Below are 25,050 nucleotides of genomic sequence, written 5' to 3' on the forward strand. Positions count from 1 at the left end.
GAAAGAATAAAACCATCACATCAGCCTTGAGCATCCAGAGGAAAACAGCATCAAAGTACAAAGTGCTGAGACCAGCATGAGCAGAGTAGCCTCCAAAACACTGACAGTCACGGGGAGGGGCAGAAATATCCCAAAATAAAAGTACGGCTGAGAAATAAACTGTCAATATGCAGATTTTTAGCCAGAGAACACCAGGAACACAACTGCATTACATCCAGGGTGGCTGCAGCCCGGAGAGCACAGCCCAAATTCTTGCTTTCACATTGGCTGTGACCTTAAAATACACAGGCCGACTACAAAACAGCATTAGCACAGCAGATATGTTACCTGCATTTATTTTCCAGAAAAACCTCTGCCCATGGCTAGAATCATTCTCCCACCCTCCTCTATACCCCACTTTTATGGGGCTTCCTGCATGTAAGGTGTAACCTGACTAAATACTTGCAGTTTGCACATGGGATGCTCCCGGTGCCCTTGTAACTGTTAGATAAGAGGACTGACATGCCCATATTTCCTTTCGCAAGCTTGCTCCCCAGCAGATAAGCCATCACAGCTCCTAGATGCTAACTCTATTCAAGAGTTACATAAAATATTACGAAAGACACGACAGGTCCCTCAAATACTAACGTCATGTGAAAAGGCTGCAAGGATTATAAAGAGTCCCTGTGTGCTGACACCAGGTTGAGCATTCAGGAGTGCAGCTCACGTGGATGCTGGTTTCATAGCAGGGACACAGGGAATGAGCAGTGTGGCAGCACAGCGGCTTCAGTTAGACAACTTCCTGCTAAAACACAGCGGGAAACACCAGGAGCCCACGTTATTAGCTGCGAAGCTGCTATTTCCTGGCTCCTGTCAATTTACACAGCTGTTTTGCCAGGGCTGTAAAGAATAGATTAAGAGGATATTCAGTTAAAAAGGCTTCTAACACAAGATGAAAACAGTTACCAGGAAGCTATTACAACATCCAGTAAAATTAATGCAGACAAGATATGTGAGACACATGCGGCTTGGCCCCAAAGAGTTAGTGGTGTGCAACCTCCCACTGGACCAGACAAGTCCAGAGAAGGCATGAGAGCACAGAGGTGGAGACAGTGTTGTGATCGGGGACAAATGCTGGTGCCCATGACACTGGGAACAGCACTGAAGCTACAGCTTCGTATGGGTATGCACCTGTGCTAAAGACAGCTGTACCTTGCCTGCTACTTTTATGTCCTCATGTCTGTCCTGCAGATCAGTCCTTAGCAGGTCACTGAGGCTCTGACCAAAGTACTTTATCTACAGCACTGTACACAGCCCTCAATCGTGTCAGCCTCATTGCCTTTTTCCATGTCCATCAGCCTCCATCAGCCCCTTTGATAGGAACTGCCTTTCTGTCTCTAACTGCATCCTCTGTCTCCAGAGGGATTCCCATTTTACCCACTCCAGACATCTCCCACCCAGTCTTTAAGAGCAGCTCCACTAAGATTTGGCTATGGCATTAGAGAGCTCATCAGGACCACATGGCTGTTGTTAACTGCACAAGTTCATGTTCCTTCAGACTAAGTCTACACCAGATCAGTCAATGGGACCACAGTAAACTAAACCAGCGTGGGTATCTGCACATCTTGCTCATGCAGAAAGCAGGCTTGGAATCTAGGAAGATCATGTAACCCAGCCTCCTGCCTTTCTGTGGACACACTGCCTAACATACGATAACAAGAAGTAATTAAAGCTTGCACCATGCTTGCACTATCTCCTCTTCTTACAGAGCCATAAAAGTCTGTACACACGCATTTGTCTCGGGCAATTTCAAAGACTAACCTCAAAAGGACCTGGGCTAAAGGGTCCTCCTGAGTCGACCCTAAAACACTCTTCAATGATTGAAAAGGGAAAGTGATCTCACATAATGCACAGAGTGATAAATGACCCACATTAAAAAAAAAAAAAGAAAAAAGAAATCAATCACCACCTTAAAATTTTCCAGCCAAAGCAACTTATATTGCAACCCCTGTAAGTAAATCCAGGGAAGCTTTTGCCATGCCATTCCGGACTTATTTCAACAATACATGCTCACATTCATCATTCTAGTCTGTCCCAAACCCATAGATTTTGGCATTTCTGAACCAAGGTAAATTTGTTCTCCAAGCTGTTTATTTTATATTAACATGCAGCAAAAATGCAATCCACAAACCTGCTTCACACTATTGCCCCACTTTATCACTAAGAAATGAACTGAAGGCTGGGGGCACCATTATGGAGTCAGAGGCACAGTGCATTCAAAATGAATATGATATTGTTCGTATCTCCAATGATCAAGTCATATTCACCCACAGAGTCTACAGATAAGTTCACTGTATTAATAATACAGGGTTATATATAGAAAACACGTTGACTTTATGCCTGAAGGGCCTTTTAAAAAGGCTTCTTTTTAATGTAAAATACATTTTCTCAGTTATGTGGTAAAAGACCGGACTTGAAGAGACATGTCTGCAGTGCTACAGGGTGTAAAATAATTGCCTGGCAACTATGTTCCCAAAGGAAAACAAATGCAAACTGTCTCCTAGAGTCTCCATTACAGAGCCAGGAAACACAAGATTCCTCGAAGAGCCAAAGTGACCATCCCAGAAAGCAAGCCACTGCTCCCACGTGCCTCCACCCACTTCAGCTGTCACCTCATCCTCTCTTCCAGCATCCATGTGGGACGGGGCAAAGGGCATCCCATAGTTAGAGGCAAGCTCCTCCTCGTAGAGCTGGTACCTGTGGGCTCAGCCTGTCTTGCCACCCACCCTCCAGCTGACAGCACAGCCACCAGGCACAGGCTTTAAGCCCAAGGGAACAATGCTGATCTTCTGCTCTGATGTTTTTCTGCTCCACGATTCCAGCATTGAGACGATCACTTGTGGTTGAGCCCAGTTTTTTAAAATGCAGACAATTCCCATGGCATTTTGCCCACTCCTCCGCTATCGGATGGCTGGGAGGATGGCAACAAGCTTAATACCTTTTGCCCAGCCTCAGGCATCAGCATTCCTTGCTGCTCCCCACCTCACTGGAATAGTGAGGGCATCAAGACTTCCCATCTCAGGCTGCTGATCACTCGTGTCAACACCATGCCTGGTCCAATAAAGCCATTGGAAACTTAAAATATGTTCTCACCGCGGATGCCGACACCCGTGCTGGCTTTGGGCACGCGAACATAAGGGAAAGCAGAAAAGGGTGGCGATGTGAACACACCCAAGCTGGCTCTGCTTAAGGTCTGGAAATCATCTCTGCATAGAAATTTGCATTCACATGACAGGGATAATAGATGCCGCAGCTGAAACACTGCTGAGAAGTAGGGTGTTATTAGCTTGGCTGTTGCTGCATGTGTCTATGCTGTTTCTAGGCCAGCACTGGAAAATCTGCAAGTTACTGTACTGGTGCCACAAGGAGTTTGCAGCTCGGATCTATGCCTCACTGGTGTGAAAAACTAATTTTATATTCTAATGACCAGCTCCGAGATTACTGACACAGTCCAAATTAAGCACACATTCAAGGTCAGGATTTGCAGTGGCCTGAGTAGAAAGGGTATTACACCATGCAGCCAGAGAAACAGCACACCGCACTCCTAGTCCAGGCAAGACATGCATTTTTGGCAACCCCCTGTCCTGGTTTCAGCCAGGATAGAGCTGGTTTTCTTCACAGAAGCTAGCATGAGGCTATATTTTGGATTTGGGATGAGAAAATGTTGATAAGGTGCTGATGTTTTGAGTTGTTGCTAAGCAGTCAAGGACAGTCCAGCTTCTCGTGCTGGCCTGCCAGCAAGAAGGCTGGGGGTGCACGGGAAGCTGGAAGGGGACACAGCCAGGACAGCTGACCCAGGCTGGCCAAAGGGATATTCCATACCATACGGCGTCATGCTCAGTATATAAAGCTGGGACAAAGAAGGAGGGGTGGAGGGATGTTTGGGGTGATGGCGTCTGTCTTCCCAAGAAATCATTACGTGTGATGCAGCCCTGCTTCCCTGGAGATGGCTGAACCCCTGCCTGCCCATGGGGAGTGGTGAATTAATTCCTTGTTTTGCTTCACTTGCATGCGCGGCTTTTGCTTTACTTATTAAACTGTCTTTATCTCAACCCATGAGTTTCCTCACTTTTACTCTTCCAATTCTCTCCCCCATCCCACCATGGAGTGAGCAAGCGGCTGCATGAGGCTTAGTTGCCGGCTGGGGCTAAACCACGACACCCCCCTCCTCTGGCTCCATGCAGAAAACTTTTTTGCCATCTCTTGTTGCCCACTGTGCATCTCCTCCTCACATTTCAGCAGTCACAGCATCCTGTGCCACTTGCCCTCAGCCAACGCAGGGCACAAAGCCAGCGTTACCTGGGTGCGCCTTTCTCTGGGTTACGCAGCTAATGCCACACACGCTCGCAGCAATGCTATATGCTTGTTGCACATTGCAAAGAGAGCAAAGAGCAGACAGCACCCACAGAAGATATCCTGTTTGGTCAGGAGTTGATACACTAGTGCAAAGCCACAGTTTGTTTCAAAAGAGTTTAAACCAGAAAAAAGTCACGTGCCTCTTGCAGTTGAACGAGTGTATTTTCCACTACTCCAGTGAAACTGGGATCCATACTGATCAAATGTGCAACATAAAAACCTAACCTCTAATCCAAGTAAACATTGAAGCAAAACAGGCTGTCGTCCTCTTCCCAGTTTTCTTCCCAAGGATCCTGCACGGGACACAAGGCACTGACCTGACCTCTTTCCCTGCCTTCTCCAAGGGAGAGGAAGGAACACTGCCCCATTTCGAGAGGTGTGAACAAAGAGATCATCGGGGTGTTATTTGCAACCTTCCCCCTCACATTCATCATGGAAAGTTAACATGAGTCACTGACAGCTCAAAATAGACCCAGGTACAGAGCACCAGGCCACATCGAACTTCCCAGCAAAACTTGAAAGGCTTTTTCTGTTGCTCTGAAATGGATGGGCATCATGGCCAAGATCTGCCGGTTTTTTAACCTTTTGAAGCCCCAACCTATAGTGATATTATTACAACTGCAGACTCAGTGTCCACACAAGCTTTCTGCCTCCAAGCCTGCTGTTCAAGATTCACCTCACTGTGTGAAGACAGGTGATATTTTAGTCTCTCACAAGGGATCTACATAAATACATCCAGTGCCAGAATCCATTTGTAGCCTGCATTGCTCTTTAGTAGCACACATACAACGAAGCTAGTGGATATTTGAATCCTTATTTATTTTTAAATGTTATGTCATTTCCACTGGCAGCAAAATAATGCATCATAAGCATGCAGAGAAGCACAAACCTCAACCTTGTAACTGTGTTTTTGTGTGCTTTAAAAACTGAACAGTGCTGCCGGCACATTTCAAACCCGGAGGATGAAGAATTCCACATGGAATAAGCGCGTAGCAGCAGGGGCTTATGAGCAGGAACGGCCACTCAGCTCTGTCAAAGCAAACAGCCAAGGGAAAGCAGCTGGGGCATCTTTAACACATTGAAACAGATCTCTTTTTTTTCCTATGGCCAGCAAGCCAGCTAAAGAGGAATTTAAACTGTATCTAACTTAAGTGTAGGCTTCTGCAACATCAAAGGCACTCCTGGCCATGTACACAACTGGCAACAAGATTCATACATGGGCCCAGGACTCTGCAAACAAGGCACCATCATCCTGGGTCCACTCCCAGTGGAAAAGAGGAGATGAAACTCTTGTCTCTGGAAGACTCTTACCAGGAAAAAAAGCCCTTCCCATACACTATCAAAGCACTGGAGAGGCAGGATCCTAGACTGTCGCATTGCAACACCCTCACTCTTCCACCTCCCTAAATCAATGCAAGTTTGCTTATTTATCTAATAAAATACTTCCTAACACAACACTTTTACGCCTGCACAGAAGGCTTTCTACTATAAACAAGGCTACTTACCACAGCAGAAACCATAATGCAAGCCTGACAAGAAAACCTGTCATGCAGTGGACTTCCTGTTGTCTTAATTTATGATGAAGAGCTGAATTCAGGGCTAAGGGTTGCATCTGAGTTATGCCACAGTGCAGATCAAGAAGAGAAGCATTCCCAGCTGCCAGGCATGAACGAGGGCAGAAGTGACACAGGCAGGACACTGTGAAGCAGCATTAATAAAAGCTTTAATGGAAGCTGAATTCAGTTTTCACGGTTGGAGGACAACGGTGATTATATAAAGGCTATATACCGAGAGAGGAGGTTTTCTGACAAGTCCTACTACTTTTCTCCTCATCTGCTCCGGCTCTGCTGATATCTCTCATGCTCCTCGCCCTACCCAGCAGCAAGATGCCTGGCTACAGCAAATGGGAACCCAGCTTAGGCAGAAGTTAGAGGCATTTCTCATCAACCAGTACATGAAAAGCTTTAATTTAGTACGCCTTGAGAGGAAGCAAGGGAACCAACAAAATGGCCACATTGCATTGTCAATCTACAGCACTTTGTAACAACTTGTAAAAGAAATACCAAATTACCATAAGCATCTGCAGGTGGAATTCAGGTCTCTCTAGCACCTAACTGGCAACATCCTGAGCTTGTCCCAAAGCCACATGAGCTGCTTGCTTATTCCCATCTCACACCCTGCAGCCCACACAAGAGCTGTCGGTCTCGTCCTGCTTATTTGCTAAGTAACACCCTCCTACAAAGCTGTTCACAAACTATTCATTTCTCCTTCCACGTTGTCTCTGTGCAGAGCCAAGGCTACGAACGGGAGCTGCGTGCTGGCTGCTGCCGAACTTCCCGTTGAAGAATGGGGCAGGTTGGGAGGTGAGCATAGTGGGTTCATGGTGTAAACAGGCAACAAGTCGAGGCTCGAAGGTGATCTTAAATCTGTTCCCATCTGAGAACCTGGTTATTATCTGAATATTTCCTGTGTGAAGAATGGGGGGTGGAAGTTGTAAAGGGCAGACTTGTGACATGTGCATGTTTAAGTTTGTTGGTCCCGAGTGCAACACAAGCCATGCAGCTTTATATTCTGTACCATCACATCATCTCCCCATTTTGCCACTTCTCAAATTGAATGTTCAATGCCACTAACCAATTGGTTAGTGCAGCCAACATGAGTGCCATCTCTTTTCACCCTGTACTTTCCCAACCTTTGGATTCTCTTAACCCTGGTTTTGCAGGTGCACGACAGACCACCCAGGACGAGAGCTGTATACGTGGCTGCAGTATTCCCACCACCAGCAGGTATCTGTCCCCTCCAGGTGCATTGCTCAAAGCCATGCGAAGCATCACTGGGAGATACACAGCTAGCAAAGGGAAATGAAATCCATATGCATGAAATCAAGCAAGACAAAGCCCCTGATATCTCAAAGCAGCCAATGCAGCCCCTGAGCATGGGTTTCTCAAACTGGGAGATGAAGCTAGTGGACCTGTGATGGAGAACAGGGATGCGTCCAGTCCAGCTTGCATGGGGGAAGCTGGAAAACTGGCACCTGCATTAGCCTGGCTGCAGGTTACATTAACTGAGAGTTTGACTGGTGGAAGGATCATTCTCACTCATCCAGTCTCACTAACTGCTATGCTAGATCTTTTGTTGTCTTTAACCCAAGCCTATTAAAGTTTTTCCTCACAGCTCCATGCTCATTTTCTTCCCATCACAAATATCCTCTGCAGCCGTTTCAAATCCCACGTTTTCAACTCCTTCCACAGCTCTTCACTCAACCTTTGCAGGCAGCTTCTACATGAAGTTCGTTTTCTTTATACTCAGCTTCTCCCTGGTTCCTGCCTCCCCAAGGTACTAATTACATTACAGTTTATTAGCCAGGCACATAACATTTAGATTCTAAATTTGGCCTGCTTTAAATGAAGCTAGACTCCACTGCAGTCAATAACAGGGAAAGAAATTTTTTCAAAAGCACTTAAGTGGCTTTGGAACAAGAGTCCTATTTTCAAAGAGACAGAGTAAGTCACTTTCGTCAATGAGAGTATGGCTCAGAAAGCATCTTTGAAAAATAATACCCTCAGGCTCTTTTAAAATCCATCACTACCAAAGAGCAAGTAAAGCAGCCCCAAGTAGTCTTTTCATGTGAAGCATCAAAAAGCAAAGGGCTAGGTGCTTCAACCCTGTGGTTTCAGGCAGGAGTGAAGGAAGCAGGGATACCATTCAGCGGGCAACAAGGCTGATTCATAGCCCAGGGTGAAGGGAGAAGCCTCACAGATCAACCACAGGAAGGATAACACAGATTTACCAGACCATTAATTCAATTAATTCAACTTATTATCGTAGCTGATAGAGACCTGGTTCAGGGTCCAAGCCAGGGTGCCTCTTTCATTCCAGTTACCATCACTGTAGCAGCTGAGTGCCCATCATCCCAGCCCACAAGAAGCCCACGAAGCCAGATAACCATAGCTAGCACATTTGCTGATGTAGAGAAAAAGCCCAACGAAGGCCTGGGGAAGTCCATGACAAAGCCAGAAAATGAGCCCAAACCACCCTGGTCTGCATCTTCACCAGAAAATACAAGTAGTAGCTGTTCCTCAGACAACAAGCATTATCCCATGGGCAAAGCTGTGCTCTCCCAAGTCTGCCACACATTGCATTGTCCAAATGCGAATGAAAACAGATTTTGCTGGGCATGAACATTAGCCTTGACTGATGAAGGGAGTCAGTTTAGACATGACAGCTCTGGACAGCCAGCTGCAAAGTAAAAGCCTGAAAACAATTGAAAACATTACCCACGTGTGGCAGGAACATTCCTTTGTCCCTGCCAAGATGCCACCACCAACAGAATCTGCCTAGCCAACAGGAAGCCTTTCCTTCCTGTTGGCTTAGAGGAAACAAGTTGCTGTTGCCCCATCATTTAATCTCTCACTTGCATGAGCAGTGGGGGTGAGGGAGATGGCAAGGAAATACACAGTGACATGGACTCCTGGAAACACTCCATGAACTTAATTTTTTTGTGACGCTGTCTGGATACCAAGAATTCTGAGCATAATCAGGATGCTGAGAATCAAATTGAAAGTGTCTGAATCTATACACTATGCACCATAGGGGGCAAATAAAGGAGAAAGCAAAGGTCATTTTAGTTTCAACTTGCATTTCTAGTGCATCACAGTTCTGTGCATCTCTTAAAGACCCCATACCTTGAAGCCTCAGTGCAATGCCTAACAAATCCATAATGTTTTGGTCAAATTCAAGATTGGAATAACCAGACACACTCCATTCATTCCAAGAGGCACTGTTAGCTAAACCAGAAGACCCCCCCAACATCTTTGCCACAGGCCATTTGTAGAAAATTTTTGTTCATTTTGGCCAGCCACCCCCCCAAACAGTAATGCTACCGCAAGGCACTTTGAAAATGGGGACATAGAAGTATTGACCTGGGACATTACAGGAGAGCCTGGAAAAAACTTCCAGACATGAGACCATACAACCTTATACCGATTCCCAGACTCACTGTGGCTTCCACAAGACAGAAATCCAATTCAGTGAAGCCATATAACGACTACTTGCTGCAGCCCCACTTGAAGGACTTTCTCCATATGTAAAAGCAGCTCTCCATTGCAGACTCTCCCACTCTCCCTCCCTTGACTCTAAATTCCAGCTATGCAAAGTCCTCAACTGGTTTCAAGCCCTGACCATGAAGAAATAAAAATTTCATGTCCTGGATGAAAGCAAACCAGTTTCTCCCACCAGCAACCCTCTGGTCCCAGAAATGCAGTGAAAGCAGAGAGAACTTTGCATCCAGATTTACCTCCAAGTTATTACCTTGCGAACCAGTTGCTCACAGGATACCTGCCCGCAGAATACCAAAGATGCAGCTTATTCATGTGGGAGCATCTTGAAAACTCAGATAACAAGGAACCCTGGGCACTGTTCAGAGATACACTTCAAGAGTTTGCAATTTGAAAATGGCACAGAATTGATTCTAGAGGCTGCATCCAGTATTTCCCAAGAGTCATTATACACAACTACAGTAATTCACTAGGGAACTATTTAAATAAGAAGGCAAAATAAAAATTCTGGCAAAAAGCTTGTCCAGCATTGAATTAAGCTGAATGATTCAAATCAATAAATGCCATCTCAGCTACGAGAGGCTACATCATAAACCCCAAATGATTCCAGAAAACACAGTGAGAAGAAATTTGAAACTTCTGCCATCTTGATAAGAGCTAGCACTGAGATTAAGAGCAACACAGCAGCCTTGATGCACCCTAATCCACAGAAAACACTGGACTTCTGTACAGGGCCAGCATTTGAGAAAGCTTGTACAGTTGTGCCAAATGACACAGCAAACCCACAAAGCTGTGCCTCTAGCACATGGTCTGCTAGTGTGGCTTAACTTCAATAGCCATCAAATAACTCTCAAGCTGGTTTTGGAATCCATTCATTTGGAGAGATTTGTCAATGCAGAAGTGGCCTCAATTGAGCAAATAAACTCTTGGAAGCGAGCAGTTTATCTAGCTCCATGGAATACTTGAAGTCTTCCCTTTTCAGTCTTTGCTCTTGAGTTCTTTAAAGTTGGTAGGTTTGAAACCCAAAGACTATGGGAAAGCTTTTCAGTAACCCCAAGCCATCTCCCTTGATATACTATTTTAAAATAGTATTAAATATCACAGATTATAGCAAGAGAAGAAACAGAAAACAAACCCAACCTAGACTAGCATCATAGCACTGTGACCCAAGGGCTCAAGCTTGCCACCTTTTGATGGCAGAAATATAAGTTTAGGTCAAAGCACCCTTTTTGGACCAAAGCTGGAGAACACAAGATGCAGCAGGTTCCTGCAGGAACACAGTGGAGCTCAGTGGGCGTTCACTGCACTGAGCGCCTCGGATCAGACCAAATACAGGATCACCCAAACCAGCTGATACTACAAAACTAACATCACTGCCCTTCACAAACAAGTACCCCTAGACAAGGCATCCCTTCAGCTAGAACTCCTGTCCCTCAGCCAGCAGCTGCGCTGACTTCTGACATAAGGACCTGCATTATAACTAGCCATAGGCACCACGAAACAAAGTGTGCATCTCATGCAGAGGCTGAAAGGACCATTGTAATTAACCGCTCTCGGCCCTGTACGTTGAACAAGACAAAAACAAAACCCACAGTTTTCTTTTGCTGGTAAGCCCTAAAAATGCTGCCCACTATTTCTCATAAAGGGCCTATACGCCCAACGCTTTCTCTGCCCATTACACAAACTGCAGCACTTGGCATAGGCTATGGGGAAGGTTAATGTCCACAATAATCAAATTTTACAGACAATGCCTGCAGGACAGAAAGAATATCGCCATATTTTAGTCACACAGACAGGTGTTTCTCCTTGGTCTGAACTTGCTTGTTGCCCAGTGGCACACCACAAAAACAGTGACTGACCACCAAGTGCAGACAGGATCCAAGCACAGCGAAAACCATTTACCCGATGCCAGCCAACAATTCTGCAAAGAGCATGTCGGTGCTCAAACATGATTAATCATTTACTCTAGCTCATGGGGGAAGGTGTATGCTCTCCCAGAAGAGCACAGCAAGCATCTGATGGAGACATGCTCCCAGTGATCCTGGGAAGAACAGGTGGGATGGGGGAAGGTGGTATTTTAATTCTTGCCTTTGTTTTAAACATCCAAATCTATTTTAATTGGCAAAAAAAATTAATTTTCCCCAGGTCAAGTCTGTTTTGCCCCTGACAGTAATTGCCAGTCTTTATCTCAACCCACGAGCTCTTCCATCTCATTTTCTGCCCCTGCCCTGTTGAGGAGGGGAATGAGAGAGCAGCTAGGTGGGCATCTGGCTGCAGTCCAAGGTTAACCCACCACAATACCTCACCAAGCAAGGTGGATACTCTTTAAAAAGAGGAAAGTTGAAGCTTTAAGAACAACTTGGCAAAAATAGCTTTACCAACCCATGACAATTAAATCTCTTTCTGCAGCTCAGAGGAACAATGAGAAGCAAGCCAGAGGACTGAAAAACTGGAAATCTAAACTCAAGTTCCTCCTCTTTAAAAATCAAGACCTAGTTACATATTGTTATTTCTCTGTCATTTCCCAGTTACAGGGAAAGAAAGGAACAACCCCTAATTTGGCGTCTCAATATATCATGCAACACTCACACTGTGTCAGGATGAGAAGCAAGCATGTTTCCAGCAGGTGAAAAGTCATTAGCATGGCACAACAAGCAGCAGGATACCACTGGGGGCATTTCTCCTTCATGTTTTTCAAAATCATTTTCTTTGAGACAGTATTTTTAGCTTCTCTCTTGGAAGGTTCAAATGCTGCCCCTCTTCTGCCCCTCGGCATTTCTCAGCATAGACACGTGTATGTGTACATACAGGTCTGGTATCAGAGGTGCAGGGGACTTGTCCTGCTACTGCATCAAGGAAGGCACATGCCAGTCCTCCTGCAGCCTTTCAGAGACTCCCTTCAAGCCAAGCAACTCTCTGGTCTACTGCTAATGATGTGCCAAACTAGGTTTGCAGGAAGCTGAGGAGAGAAGTGGAAAGAGGTAGCAGCTAATTTACATCCTCCTTTTCAGAAATAAAAACAAAGAACCCCAAAACAACCTCTCTGCAGCTCTTCCTGTTGAAGTCCTACCAGAGAACACAAAGACCATTCATTGCTGAACACGACGAGTTGCAATCCTATGAAGTTATGGTATTTTCTAACTCCCTGTTATCCCTTTGGAGAGTTAAAGGGATGGAACAAATATCAAACTACAAAAAACTCTGGTTTTCTGTCCTGGTATGGCAAACATACTCATCACTGCTATCCTCTGGCCATCCTGCATTTGAATGTAGGTGCTCCCTCCCAGCTGAAAGCATGCAACGCTCCATCTAATACAGGTCCCAAACAGGCTCCAGGAAAAATAGTTACTTTTCACCTTACATAAATGTATAGAATTCATCTGTTTTAGGGACACATAAGGCACCACTACCCGGCACCTCGACTGTAAAGCAATTCCACACAATTTAATTTGATTCTTCAGGCATTAAATCATCTTAAAATACATATATACAACATATACTTCAAGGCTATTTCTTATATATTGACCCAAAACCAATGTTGATTTCAATTCAGCCAAAAATTGGGAGGTAAAAAACCCCGCAAAATATAAGTTTTAAAAAGGAAAAGTGAAGCATTTCTGAAAGGTTTCTGTATTCTTCCACACCCCACAACTCTTCTCAAACACCCAAGCTTTCTTTCAGTTTCTTTGTGGTAGAGTTTATAGTTGCCTTTTTATTGGGGGGGAAAAAAAAAACCCAAACCACACACAAACAAAAATAGAGAAAATGTCAGATTCAGATGCAAACATCAAAGCACCAAAAAAAGAAAAACCAAAGTTGAAAGCAAACCTGACATAGTTGCTTCAGAAACCATAACACTGGGTGAGTCATGAAGACCTCAATACAACTGAATTACCCAGGTTCCTTCAAAAACTTCACTGTCATTTTTTGGATCACCATAAAACTGAATTTTAAGTCTTTTTCCACTTTCAGTAAACTAAAGCACTGTGAATGATACAGCTGAACAGCATGGTAAGAGTTTTAAAAGGACTTCTAAAAACAAGACGATTCCGGCAATCCTTACCCAGAAAACAGATCATTACGTAGCACAGAAAAACAAACAGTTCTGTGCTCCCACGCCTGCCCTCACAGCCACTTATCTAAAAGTCACTGGGCCTTCAAACATGCAGAAATCATCCATGCGATAGCTGCAGACACCAAAAAGATAAAGATGTTCAGAAAATACAGGGAAATAAGCTGGCTGCTTGGTGAGGAGAAAGGATACGCTGAAGGGAGAGGCAACAGAGGAAAACCAAAAACCAAACCACAGCAAATTAAGTTTTCTTCTTCTTAAATCATAGAAAATAAATAACAATGCATTTAATAAATTAAATTTTATTGAGTATTTAATAAATATTTAAATAAATATATTTAATATTTAATTTAATATTTAAATAAATATATTTAATAAATACTCAGACAAACCCGAAATAAAGATTTTGCTTTTATGCTGCAAGTAGTCATCTGGAATTACTGAGGGCGTTCAGGCCCTGCTGCAACGCGAGGCCCCGTAAGAGATCTGCAACTTCAGGGGACGGGCACGGCACGAGAGCAGGAGGCGGCCGGCCCCCTCACCTCAGTAAGAAATATTTAGGTACCGAAGTGCAGAAGCACATCGCATTCGGAGTGAGGCTGGACTAGAAAGAGTTTCTAACCAGAGAGGTTAAGAAATCTAATTTTAGTTCTGAGGTCTTTCCTAGATTTCCTAAGTGAGGAGGGGTAGATCCAGTCATACTTGTGCTCCAAGTCTTCAACTCTACAGGAGTACAACTGCATCCCCAGTTAAAACCGGGAAAAAGTAACGGTTCCTTTTCTCCATGGAGAAAAGATGGATCTTTTGATCCATCCACTCAAACTGAGACATCTTGGATGCAGGGTGCATCTCTCTAAACACTATGGAATGCTCCCCATAACAGGGCAGAGCCCTCTCAGCACTGATGGGGCGAAGTGCCAGGCACTTCAGGAACCCCCCAAACAGCTAACTGATCTGTCACTGATTGTACAATACTACCGATTGTATCGACAGTGTATGAGGCAGTGTGAAATCTCCACTTTGTGGAGCAGGCGATGTTATTTGCATCACAGCATGTATCTACAGAGACAGAAAGTCTAGTGGTTGCTCCAAGGTGACCTGGAGACGGGACTCTTGGGGTTCTAGTCCTGGTTTTTGCTGCAGAGTTAAAATGAAACCTTGTAAATCAAAATCGGTGGCCCATTTTTCTATGCAGTAGGAAAAATTAATTCTTCCGAACTTCAGTGGAGCACTTAAAGGAGCTACTACACAAAACATTATCACGTGTTTATTTAAACTTCCTTGGACAACGCTTAAAATATATCACTTCGCAGCTTCACCTGGTGTTGATCAGAAGACACAGCTACACTAATTCATCCAAGCTGTAACCTCACCCGCTAAATAGTATGCCGTTGTTTAATCTTGCTACTGTGAAGGAATAACTAGAGACCAAGGAGTGTACAAGTAAGGAAACATTTTAGATTATTTTACACAGAGGACAAATTCTTTTTAATGAATTGCAGCGTAACTCTTTTGAAGCAATAAGCAATATATTTACACCGCTATAGCAGAACAGAAGGTGGCTTTTGGTCTTTTACAATATCCTGAAAGTAAGGGAAAAGAAAGCCTGTGCAACCTGAGAGACACCCCTTTCTGGGAAACAGGGAGTATCTGCTCTCCCTCGCAGGGAAGGAGAGCGAGCAGAGCTCAGCTGAGCCCTCTCTGGGACAGGGGCTCCATTATGATTTTTAAAGAGTCACACTGAATAAAGTTACTAAGCAAGAACACCCCAGACCTTCAGACCAGCGTATTCTCCGATCTAATTCAAGACCCCTTTAAACCTCAGCTGCATTAAATACTGCAGGCCATTAGCTCAGAGATAGCTGTCACATAGGCGCACAGCAAATGCTAACGGGATTTTGGAAGTGAAGGCTGGCCAAAAGAAAGGAGACGCTGGTTTTACGATGGATCATAACATTTCTAACAGGCTGCTCTTTCTTTCAGGGTTTACAAATATCACTTGGCCCTTGCAGAGAAAAGGAAGACCCGTCAAACTTTCTGATAAAAAAAAATTAAAACACAAAGATCAATTAGTCTGCACTCTTACACATAAAGTGCATTTTGCCTTTAAACGCATTTAACCAAGAAGGCATCAGATTGGAAGTTTGGATTTATTCTGCAAATGGCACACAGTATATAATAGCAGAGATAAATGTTGCTATCTCTACATCATTTCATCCATAGTACTAGATAAAAGAAAGCTTTAAACCAAAGTATAAATGCCAGTTACTCACAAGCCTTCCTCGTACTGAAAAACCCAAGCTACACCAGATCCAAATTTGTTTCCACTAATTCATATGAAGTTTTTACGTTAATGAGTCTATGCCACACTCCCGACCCAAGCCCCACAGGAGTCTGAAGGCATCAGAACCCAGAGCTGGATCTGGTTTCTCCTCCACCCTGCAGTCAGAGACCCAAAAAACATCAAAAGGCTTCTTAGAGAAGAAATATTAATGTAGTCAAAAGAGCTAGTTTAGAATAACTTTCTGCGCAACTCAGCTGCAAAACAGACAATATTCTCTAATGGGAAAGGCATACTAGAAACAACTTTCCAGAAATAACATTGCCAGCAAGATATATTAAGGGAAAATGAACTGTAAGCAATAACCAGCCAATGCTTGGCAGTCTTCACCCCCACTAAAACATTTATTTTCACTCCATGTTTTTTTTTTTTCCCCTTAAATACCCCAGTGACAAATAAATTATGAGCATTACAGCCAATTTATTACTCAGCATTGCTGAGGATGGAAAGATGAAAAAAAAAAGCAGTATTGTAAAGCCGATTCTTATTCTAGGAAATAAATACTTTAATAAAACCAATAATAAATTCAGTGGGAAAAACTGCTTGTGCAGTTCAGTGATTGGACTGAAGCACCTGAAACTGGAATTCCTTGCTCTGCCAGAATCTTCTGTGCCCATGCCTAAGCCATTCAGGCTCTGCTGCTGTTAACCAAGCAAAAGCTTTATCAGTAACTTCAACAACAGAATCAAGCTTTTAATTTCTGCCTCAGTTTCCCCACCTGCAACATTTCTCCCACCCAGTCTACTCAGACTGCAGATATTTGGGGGAAATTATGTTGTACAGCACCAAGCACAACAGAAAGCTCTGAAGCACTGCAGTACTCTTGTATTAAAATTGCTTTTAATGACGTCCTCCATGCGGACCTCTCCACCAACGTCAAGGAGAGTTTGACTGGGTCTCTACAACAGGAGACAGCAGCTTTCCATAACACGTAAGTAGTATTGTATTTGTCACATGTAACACAGGAGGGGAAGGGGTTGTGCACCAAAGCAACTTAAAAATCCAAGAGCCAAATTCTGCTCTTCATCCCCCAGTTCCCTGGTGTCCATCTCACAAGGACCCAGCAGGTACCCTTTGATGATTGACTTCTGCATTTATCTTTGATACTTCTTTCTTTCCTGAACATGGAATTTTAACATTTTCATTAATATCCCTAACCCCAGTAACAATAAAACCGAACAGAAAGCGCCTGTCTCAGATCACATACACACACAGAGGCACTATTTTTACTGCAGATATGGTAAGAGGGCTTTTGCAAGCTGCAGTCAAACACTGCTACATAGGCAAAGCTCTAGCCGGGAAGTTAAACGAGGCTCAAAAGTTTTCATCCAGCAAAACAAGAAACAATTTGACATTCATTCCCACGCAAACACCAGTGCACCCTCCTCGGGAGGGACCAATTATTTTCCTTTCCATCGCATGCTCAGGCCAGTCATCCTCTATCACTTGATAAAACACATGAATAGCTGCATTCAAAGCTGCAGCACACAGAGATCTCGGTAAAGCGCTGTAAGAACAGCTATCCGGAGCACACCAAATAACTGTTTCTCGACTCATGCATGCCCATTTCTCCCGTATGCATGCCCTTTATCTACAGAAGCCCGCGTCTTTGGCAGATGTTGGGTGCTTGCAACTAGGTCAGTTTGAACCGGAGCGAGCCGAGGCAAAAGGCTAGGGAAAGAAAATTAAATTGCGCTCCTGCTCCACAAACGGTGGCTGTCAAACCGAGAGCTCTTCGCCTTCTGCTAAAGCAATGATTTCACCGCTGGCTAGGCAAAAGATTTGACTGGCAGGGTGATGAAATGCCTCAACGATAAACCGTCAGGAGCACTTGGAACATTATTACCAGTTGAAATATTCCAAAATATAATGCGTGTAGGAATTCAGGGGTGGGGGGACAGGGAGGGAAGTGTTGCCAAGGTATGTGAATCAGCCTTATCGAAATCCTCGTCGCTGCACGGCCGGCATGACTGATCACACTGCTGCATTTGCCTGAAAGGCACAAGGCTCCGGTTGGAAAACGGAGAGGTTCCAGCCTTTCCCTCCTGGTGCCAGCTGCACCAGTAACACTCAGCTCTTTAATCCACAGACCTACGCTGCAGGAGAGCAACCGGGGGTGGAAATCATCTGGGCTTTAAAAGTTGCTGCAAAAACCCTGAGTAACTTCTGCAGCAGGAATGCCTGCAGACTACAAGCAGCGTTTTCTCCGCTGCCACTGCAGTTGCTGGGAAATTTGAGTTTCCAAAGGCACGCAGGAGTAATTAGATGAAGCCAAATAAATGCATACATAAAACCTTACAAGAATATGTAAATAATAGGGTGTATTCAGCAGTCCCAGAAATTAAGGCAGCAGCACAGGCTTGTATTTGCATAAACTATGCAGGATATGGCAGCAAGTCATTTTGGAACATGTGCATTTTGCAAACAGCAAGCACAATAATTGGCAAATATTTTGGAACACGACATCGATCAAATACTCCCTAAAACTTCACAGGAAGAACCTGAGAGACACCGTACTAATTAACCATAGACATCCACTGTTGGCATCCTGGGGTATTTTTACTGTTGAGTTCTGTGGGAAAAGATTGGACTTTATAGATTTTTATCAGCATTTATTATTTATAAAGCCCTGCTGGCAAGCACAGTGTTTTATGAACAAATAAAAGTGAATGATCTTTGCTTCAAAACCACATAATGAATGAATGTATGCTTCGTACATATATTCAAGTAGGCACTGCTAGTTTATTGTGCAGTGAACATGGAAAAAAGAAGTTTTTACATCTCTAAAAAGAAATAACAATATTCACTTCTAAATGTACTGGCACGACAGCCAAGACAAATCAAAACTGAGCTCTTCAATCACTCCTAAGAAGCCAAGCCCTTGCCTTGTTTTCTTAACAAGCTGAGTTTTTGCCCTCGTGGTCTCCCTGTGCAGAGCAAGGCAGACAAAAACTGAGGAAATCAACTTGTCGCCGTATAAGGCAAAAAAAGGTTTCTCTTCCTGAGTTACAAATACCGAGGGAAAGTCACACATGTGGCCAAGCAAAGCAGAAGTATGAACACAGTACTCTCTCAATGCTGACAGGCTAAAATTAGTAGTTTATTCAACTACCCAGAACTACACACTGTCCGTCCTCTGCAGCATCTCCCTATTTGTCTGTCTTTCTGTTTGCTCTCCGCTTTGTCTCGCCTGCTAATTTGTCCCTCGGGGAGCAGCCCGGCACGCCAGCGCCGAGCCCAACAGCCCCTGCTCGTCCCAGGAGCCTGGGCAAATGAATATCCACTGGCAGTTACACCTGGGCAACTCTGCGGTGCCTCCACCGACTTCACCCCCAAGACACCACCCGAGCACCACACTTGGCCCCATCGGACTCGGTCCGCAAAAATGAGTAGATCCTCCACTCTTTCCACCAAGCATCTTTCCTGCTCCTGCTCTCACTCTCCCGCGACACCTGTAAGCACAGCCCTCATCCAGATTTGCTTTAAACATAGATTTACCCTCCAAAGATAATTCCACATTTGCATCTGTTCATTGTATGAAGAGCTGCATGGTATTTGCAATGACGGAAGATACATTATATAGGGAACGGAGAACACTTGCCCAGTGCAGCTGGGCCACTGCTTGTACATGCTGGGGATTGTTTTGAGTTTAGTTTTCTTCCCCCCCACCCCGACCAGTTGTCCGTTACTGTTTGTGGATCCGGCTGGCCATGGGGCATGATGTCATGCTGGTCTGGACAGTCCTGGAGAATGGAAGAGGGTAGAGAAAGCAGCACCTCCAACAAGTTAACCCCTCAGAGGAGGGGATTAGGACTCTGGGAACCGCAACGGCAGTGGTCTTCCAGCCGGCAGGACTGGGAAGCGCGAGAGGGAGCGAGCATGGTACAAAACGTGCCGTGAGAGTTGGGGGAAAAGGGAGAAGAAACAGTAAACTGGTGAGGAGAGAGCAACGCAAAGGAGTCTGAGGAAAATGCCACGCTAGGGACTATTACTGCTGATTCTATGCTTAGGCACTGTAGCAAAGTGTGCCAATATATAGTCCTCTAGCAGATCTATACATTCCCAGCATACCGGTGCCCACTGGGTGACATCACCTCAGTGGGTTCTTCCTTGGCCACTACTTTGACGAAGGATTACCCCGGACTCATTCACGCTGACAACTCATTTTACAAGTAGCTCATCGGAAACAATGTAGTTCCTTACTAAGGTGTCACTCACATAAAAAACACATAGTCCTGTCTGGATCCTACAAATTAAGTGCTATCCACCTATACTCACATAAAGTATAGAATTACCTAACTTATCTCAAGAGATGTGATGTAGTTTCCTTTGGAATTACAAATACATTTCAAACTAAACTTACATGGTTTATTATATCGAGATGACTGCTAATTTCCATTTCATATTAATAGGGAATATTAACCATAGTTGGTTTAGCCACATACCTTGAAAAATTATAGATGATGTTCAGTACAAATTTGCATAAGTAGTTTGAGCACGTGAGAGAGGAGCAGTGCTAAATACTGAAGTATGGAATGCAGAGACCTTACACTTACTGTAAGTTACGCGTATGGCCTCAAAAAACCTCAGAGATTATGAATACATTTCTTTTCCATGGAAACTATAATTCAGCAAGCTATTTTGAGAAATTTAAATCAACTATACACTTACATCTGCTGGAAGAAGAACAGTTCATTTTCACAGGCTGCCTCTCTCCGCGTACGCTCAAAGGCACAAGCACAGCCGTATGGACATCTTTCCAACTCTTCTACTACAGCTCTGCCTCTGACACCAGCTCTCACTACGCAGATTCGGTGCAAAGTGTTCTTTCGGCTGTTCCCTACCTAACACCAAGGCTGACGGGGCTGCTGTACTTCACATCGCTGCACCGCTCGCACAGGACAAGGAAAATCAGTAACGCGGGAGGCATGAAGTAAACGCCCCGCTAGATTTCCGTGGTATTATTTATTGAGTATAAACTGGAAAGGCTGGCGTTTGACCCGGGTTACCGGCCATCTGGGAGCCCAGCAGCAGCGACCAGCCGGCCGGCTGGCACGGCCGTGCCCCGGCGTTTCGGGACTCCAGGGCACCGGCTGCCGAAGTTTCGGCCGCGCACGGGAGAGGGACGGCGGGAGGGCAGCCCCTCGGCACTGCTGAGTCATTTAAGCCGCGAAACGTTGTAAAACCCCTCCGGGGCGGCGAGGGCTGCCCGCCGAGCCGCCCCGGGGAAACTTCCCCACCGCTTCTGCCGGCGCCCCCCGCCCGGCAGCGGCCGCCGGCGCAGCCCCGCCGCGCCCGCAGGTAGCGCGGGCCGGCCCCACTCACCAGGTAGGCGCCCACCGTGCCCTGGGCCAGCATCAGGGCGCACTCGGACACCAGGAAGAGCTGGATGCTGGAGAAGCAGGAGACCTTCCTCCGCCGCCTCCGCTGCCGCGGCGCGCCGGCCCCCGGGAGCTCGCCGCCGCCCGCCGAGCCCCGCTTCCCCGGCATCCTCCCGGGCTCCGCCGCCGCGGGATGGCGGGCCCCGCGGCTGCTCCGCGCCTTCCTCTTCCTCGGGTTGCCAATCACAGCAGCAGCCCGCGGCGGCTGCCTCTCCGCCCGCGGGCTGCTGCCATGGCCAGGCTCGCCGCCGCCGCCTCCTCCTCCTCCCTTCTCCCCTCCCCTCGCCGCGCTCCCGCTCTCCGCCGGCCCCGCGCAGGCCGGATCCGCGCCCCCGCCGGCGAGGGGCGGGGGAAAGCGCGGGGCCGGCGGAGGCTCCGCAGCGGGACACGCGTGGGCGACGCGGCAGGTTCTTATCGCCGCGGAGGGGGCGGCCCCCGCAGCAGCTCCCCCCGCAGCCCCTAGGCCGGCTCCTCCCGGTGCGGGGCCGGGGGAGCGAAGCCGGCAAGGCGAGGCGGGCGGAGAGGGCTCCCGCACCGGGCCGGACGTTCCTCGAGCAGGGGCAAGGCAGGCCTGGCCCGCATCCCCTTCCTGGCACCCCCCGGCTCGGGTGCCCCCATTTCACGCGCCTGCAAGTGCTCCCTTCTAACGGGTGACGGGAGCCCGTGTAAAGATGGCACGTCCAAAAAACCGAGCGGCTGTCGGTGTTGCGCGTTGCAGCGCCGCTGCCGCGCGGGCGGATTTGGCTGGCGGGCCCGTGCTTCGTGTCCCCGGCCACGTGTCTGTCGGATGGTGCCTTTTGTTGTCGCCCCCACCTCGAGTTCTAATTTCAAGAGATACCTTCTTTCAAAAACCACTAATCCTCACTTCTACTATTACAGATCACATTCCTTGTTGGCATAACAGCAAAACCTGATCTTTTCATAACAGCAAAACCTTTGCTCTTTTCCAGTTCATTTCTGGGTCCACACTGGGGGCTGCTGCCTTACTTCCTTACGTTATGAAACTTCCAGCTAAGTGGAAGTTTAGATACTTGTTCCGTGTAGTACTGGGATGTCTGTGGCCTTTGAGAGGAACAGCTTTCTGTGGAAGCATAGCTTACATTTTTCAAAAATAACTACATGACCTGGATCCTAAATTTCATTTTCAAATGTTGTTGAGGCTTCGAAACTCCTGAATACCTAGGAACACACCTTTGAAAATGGAACTTAAGAACATTCTAATTTTTCCAGGTGTAAGCCAGTCATCACCTGTCACACCAGCAAGTCAAGAGAACTGACATCTTAAGCAAGCCCCTTTTTTCTCCCAGCACCTTTTTCGAGTTTCTCCTCCCAAAATATCATCATTGTTTGGGGGCTTTATATTTTGACCTTATTTTCTATGCGTACCTTTAATAAATATTATGCTGAAAATTAATCTTGAGCCGAGTCTCCGCTCAGGATGATGAGTCTTTACCAAACCCAGCGGGTGCATGTTGCCCCAGCAGAACTGCAAACCGTTGCTGGAAAGAACTGCAGGAGACCTGGCACATTCAGCTGTTGCCCTTTGCTCATCAGCTGCCAGTAGCTCTCTCCCACGCTGAACTTTGGCTTGCCACAGCTTTTCCAGCAGGTCTGGGCCATATCAACAGGTGTCAATAGTCCCGTCTACCCCAGGGACACTGTCTTCAACACTGATGGCCTGAGGCAGCGTTGTCAAACAATTAGTGGGGAGAACAGTCTGGTGCGTGTAGCTGAGTGGTCTTAATTTTAATGAGATACATATCAGTCTTTCAGACATTGTGCACCTCACAAGATGCATGTTAGAAGCCACCTGAGGCCTCAGATGCCAAGGTTTTTGCATGAGGTCGTGAAAAACTGGCTCATCCGCCAGTTCATAAGGTGTTTTACATCCTGGAAAAACTGGTTCTTCTACCAAAAGAAACCCCAAAATCTCATTTTCCCGAAATCTCTCTTGACTACAAAAGTGCTCATCTCCTACCTAACATGTTTATTTAGGGACCTCTGCTATAAAAATTCTGGAGTTAGAAAACTAGAAAGGTCTCCATCTCCAGATGGGTAGATTTGCAGACTAATTCAATTAGCGTGGCTAAGACAGATGCTTTGCTCCAGGTGGATGCTGTAGCGCATCATAAACAGGATGGACAATCTAACAGACTTTTCAATAGGTGAAAATCGAGTGGTGTCTCTTAAAATACTTGAGCGTGTAGAATTATGGCAGGGGAAGTCTTAAGATTCCCTGCAAAAAGAGCCCAAAACATTTTTGGGGCATGCTGGTCTTTCCAGTCAGCTTTTGCCTGTTCTATGTTAGGTGCTAAAGGCAGCAAAGCTCTGAAAACTCATATAACTCACCAAGTGTGTGTCTGGAGACCCAAGTAAACTCCTGCACGTGCTACTGGAGTTGCCAATATTCAAGTCGATGCTTTAAAGCTCTTGAATATATATATATAAAAAAAATATATGCAAGTGCCATCACATGTCTTGATCATGTCTTACACATCCTGTTGGAAGAGTTTGCCCAGACTGAGGAAGCAGATATACTGCTTTTCTGTCACAAGGAAAACAGCTGCTAGAAATATTTGACTCTAATACTAATTATCTGAAACATCTGGTTGGTTAGTTTATCGCAGCAGAATACAATTATCATTTAAATTTGTGTCCAGAAGCGACAGAATGCCTGGATTTTTATTTTTTTTTCTCTTCTTTGTGTGGTATACTTGCATTTATTTTCTTTAGAAAAATTTCTCCTGGATTGCTCTGCTGAAAGAAATGAGGCGCTTGCATCGCCACTCAAGTACGTCCATAGACCTGAGTTTGCTTTCTGCCACCTTTCAACATACCACATTCCTGAGCGATCTCAGTAGAGTGCTTCAGGGACAGACAAGTGACCTGTTTGGATTTAATAGTTAATTATTGCTATACCCAAACAGTTTTTCTGGTCTAAATTGACCCAGCTTTAACTACTAATGTGTAGAATACTGATGTTCTTGGATTATCATTAGCCTAGAATGAAAAAGGACTTTATAGCTGGAATATTCCCTTGTCCTCAGGGCTCAGTAGTTTTGCCAACGCAATTCTCAGCTATTTTCCCAACCAAAGCAAGCATTAGCAACTTTTTTCCCCCATAATAGTTTGTATTAAATTTCTTGCAGATACCTTGTCAGATTTTTATAAACACTTGAACATTCATACCTGGGAGGCAACGTGCTGCCATAGATAAGGTTGGGCACTACAGTCTTTAATGAGTCCGCTCCCCTGAGACAATCTTGCTACATCTTGTCTGCTGGACATCTCCTCGACGAGTACCTGTGGGCTTGTGTCAACATTCACCTTTGGGTAACCTTAGCAGCTGGAGTTTTCTTCATCTGTCACCATCCTAAAACAATTTTTACTTTAGTTCATTTTTTTTCTCCTGTTTGTGATTAATCTTATTGAAATTTAGCTGTATAGTCATGGCATAATTATTTTTCATCCATGTCTAGAGTCAGTGCCTATGGTATACAGGGTTTATGGCCAGCACAGAAGGACTGAGGGAGAGCTATGAAAGGTGAGGATCTTAGTGAAGCACTCGACTGAAATCCTGCACCTCAAGGGGCAAAAATGCAAACTTAAAAAGCAAATCTAAGCTTAACCATCAGCGGTGTTGGTAACAGGAGGAGGAACAGTAGGGGAGGATTTTCCTTAAGCAGAGCTGGTGGAAACATCTTCTGTGAAACGTGCCAAAGGAAGCAGCTGATCTGTATCATCAGGCATCTCTACAATTGTCATTGGAATCATATTCCCAAACCTTCCGGACATATTTCACAG

General features: G+C 45.5%; 1 protein-coding gene across 1 annotated transcript in view; it reads right to left on the bottom strand.

Moving 5' to 3' along the window:
- Window positions 1-21,355, bottom strand: part of SLCO3A1 (solute carrier organic anion transporter family member 3A1) — a gene marked incomplete at both ends in the record, with an annotated part of 137,871 nt that extends 116,516 nt beyond the window's left edge. The window contains one exon of the mRNA XM_082005273.1: window positions 21,191-21,355. Coding sequence (XP_081861399.1) covers window positions 21,191-21,355 — 165 coding nt within the window. The remainder of the gene's footprint in view (window positions 1-21,190) is intronic.
- Between the last annotated feature and the right edge of the window lie 3,695 nt (window positions 21,356-25,050).

This window comes from Phaethon aethereus (assembly GCF_964289735.1).
Source record: "Phaethon aethereus genome assembly, chromosome: 12".
NCBI classification, from domain to species: Eukaryota; Metazoa; Chordata; class Aves; order Phaethontiformes; family Phaethontidae; genus Phaethon; species Phaethon aethereus.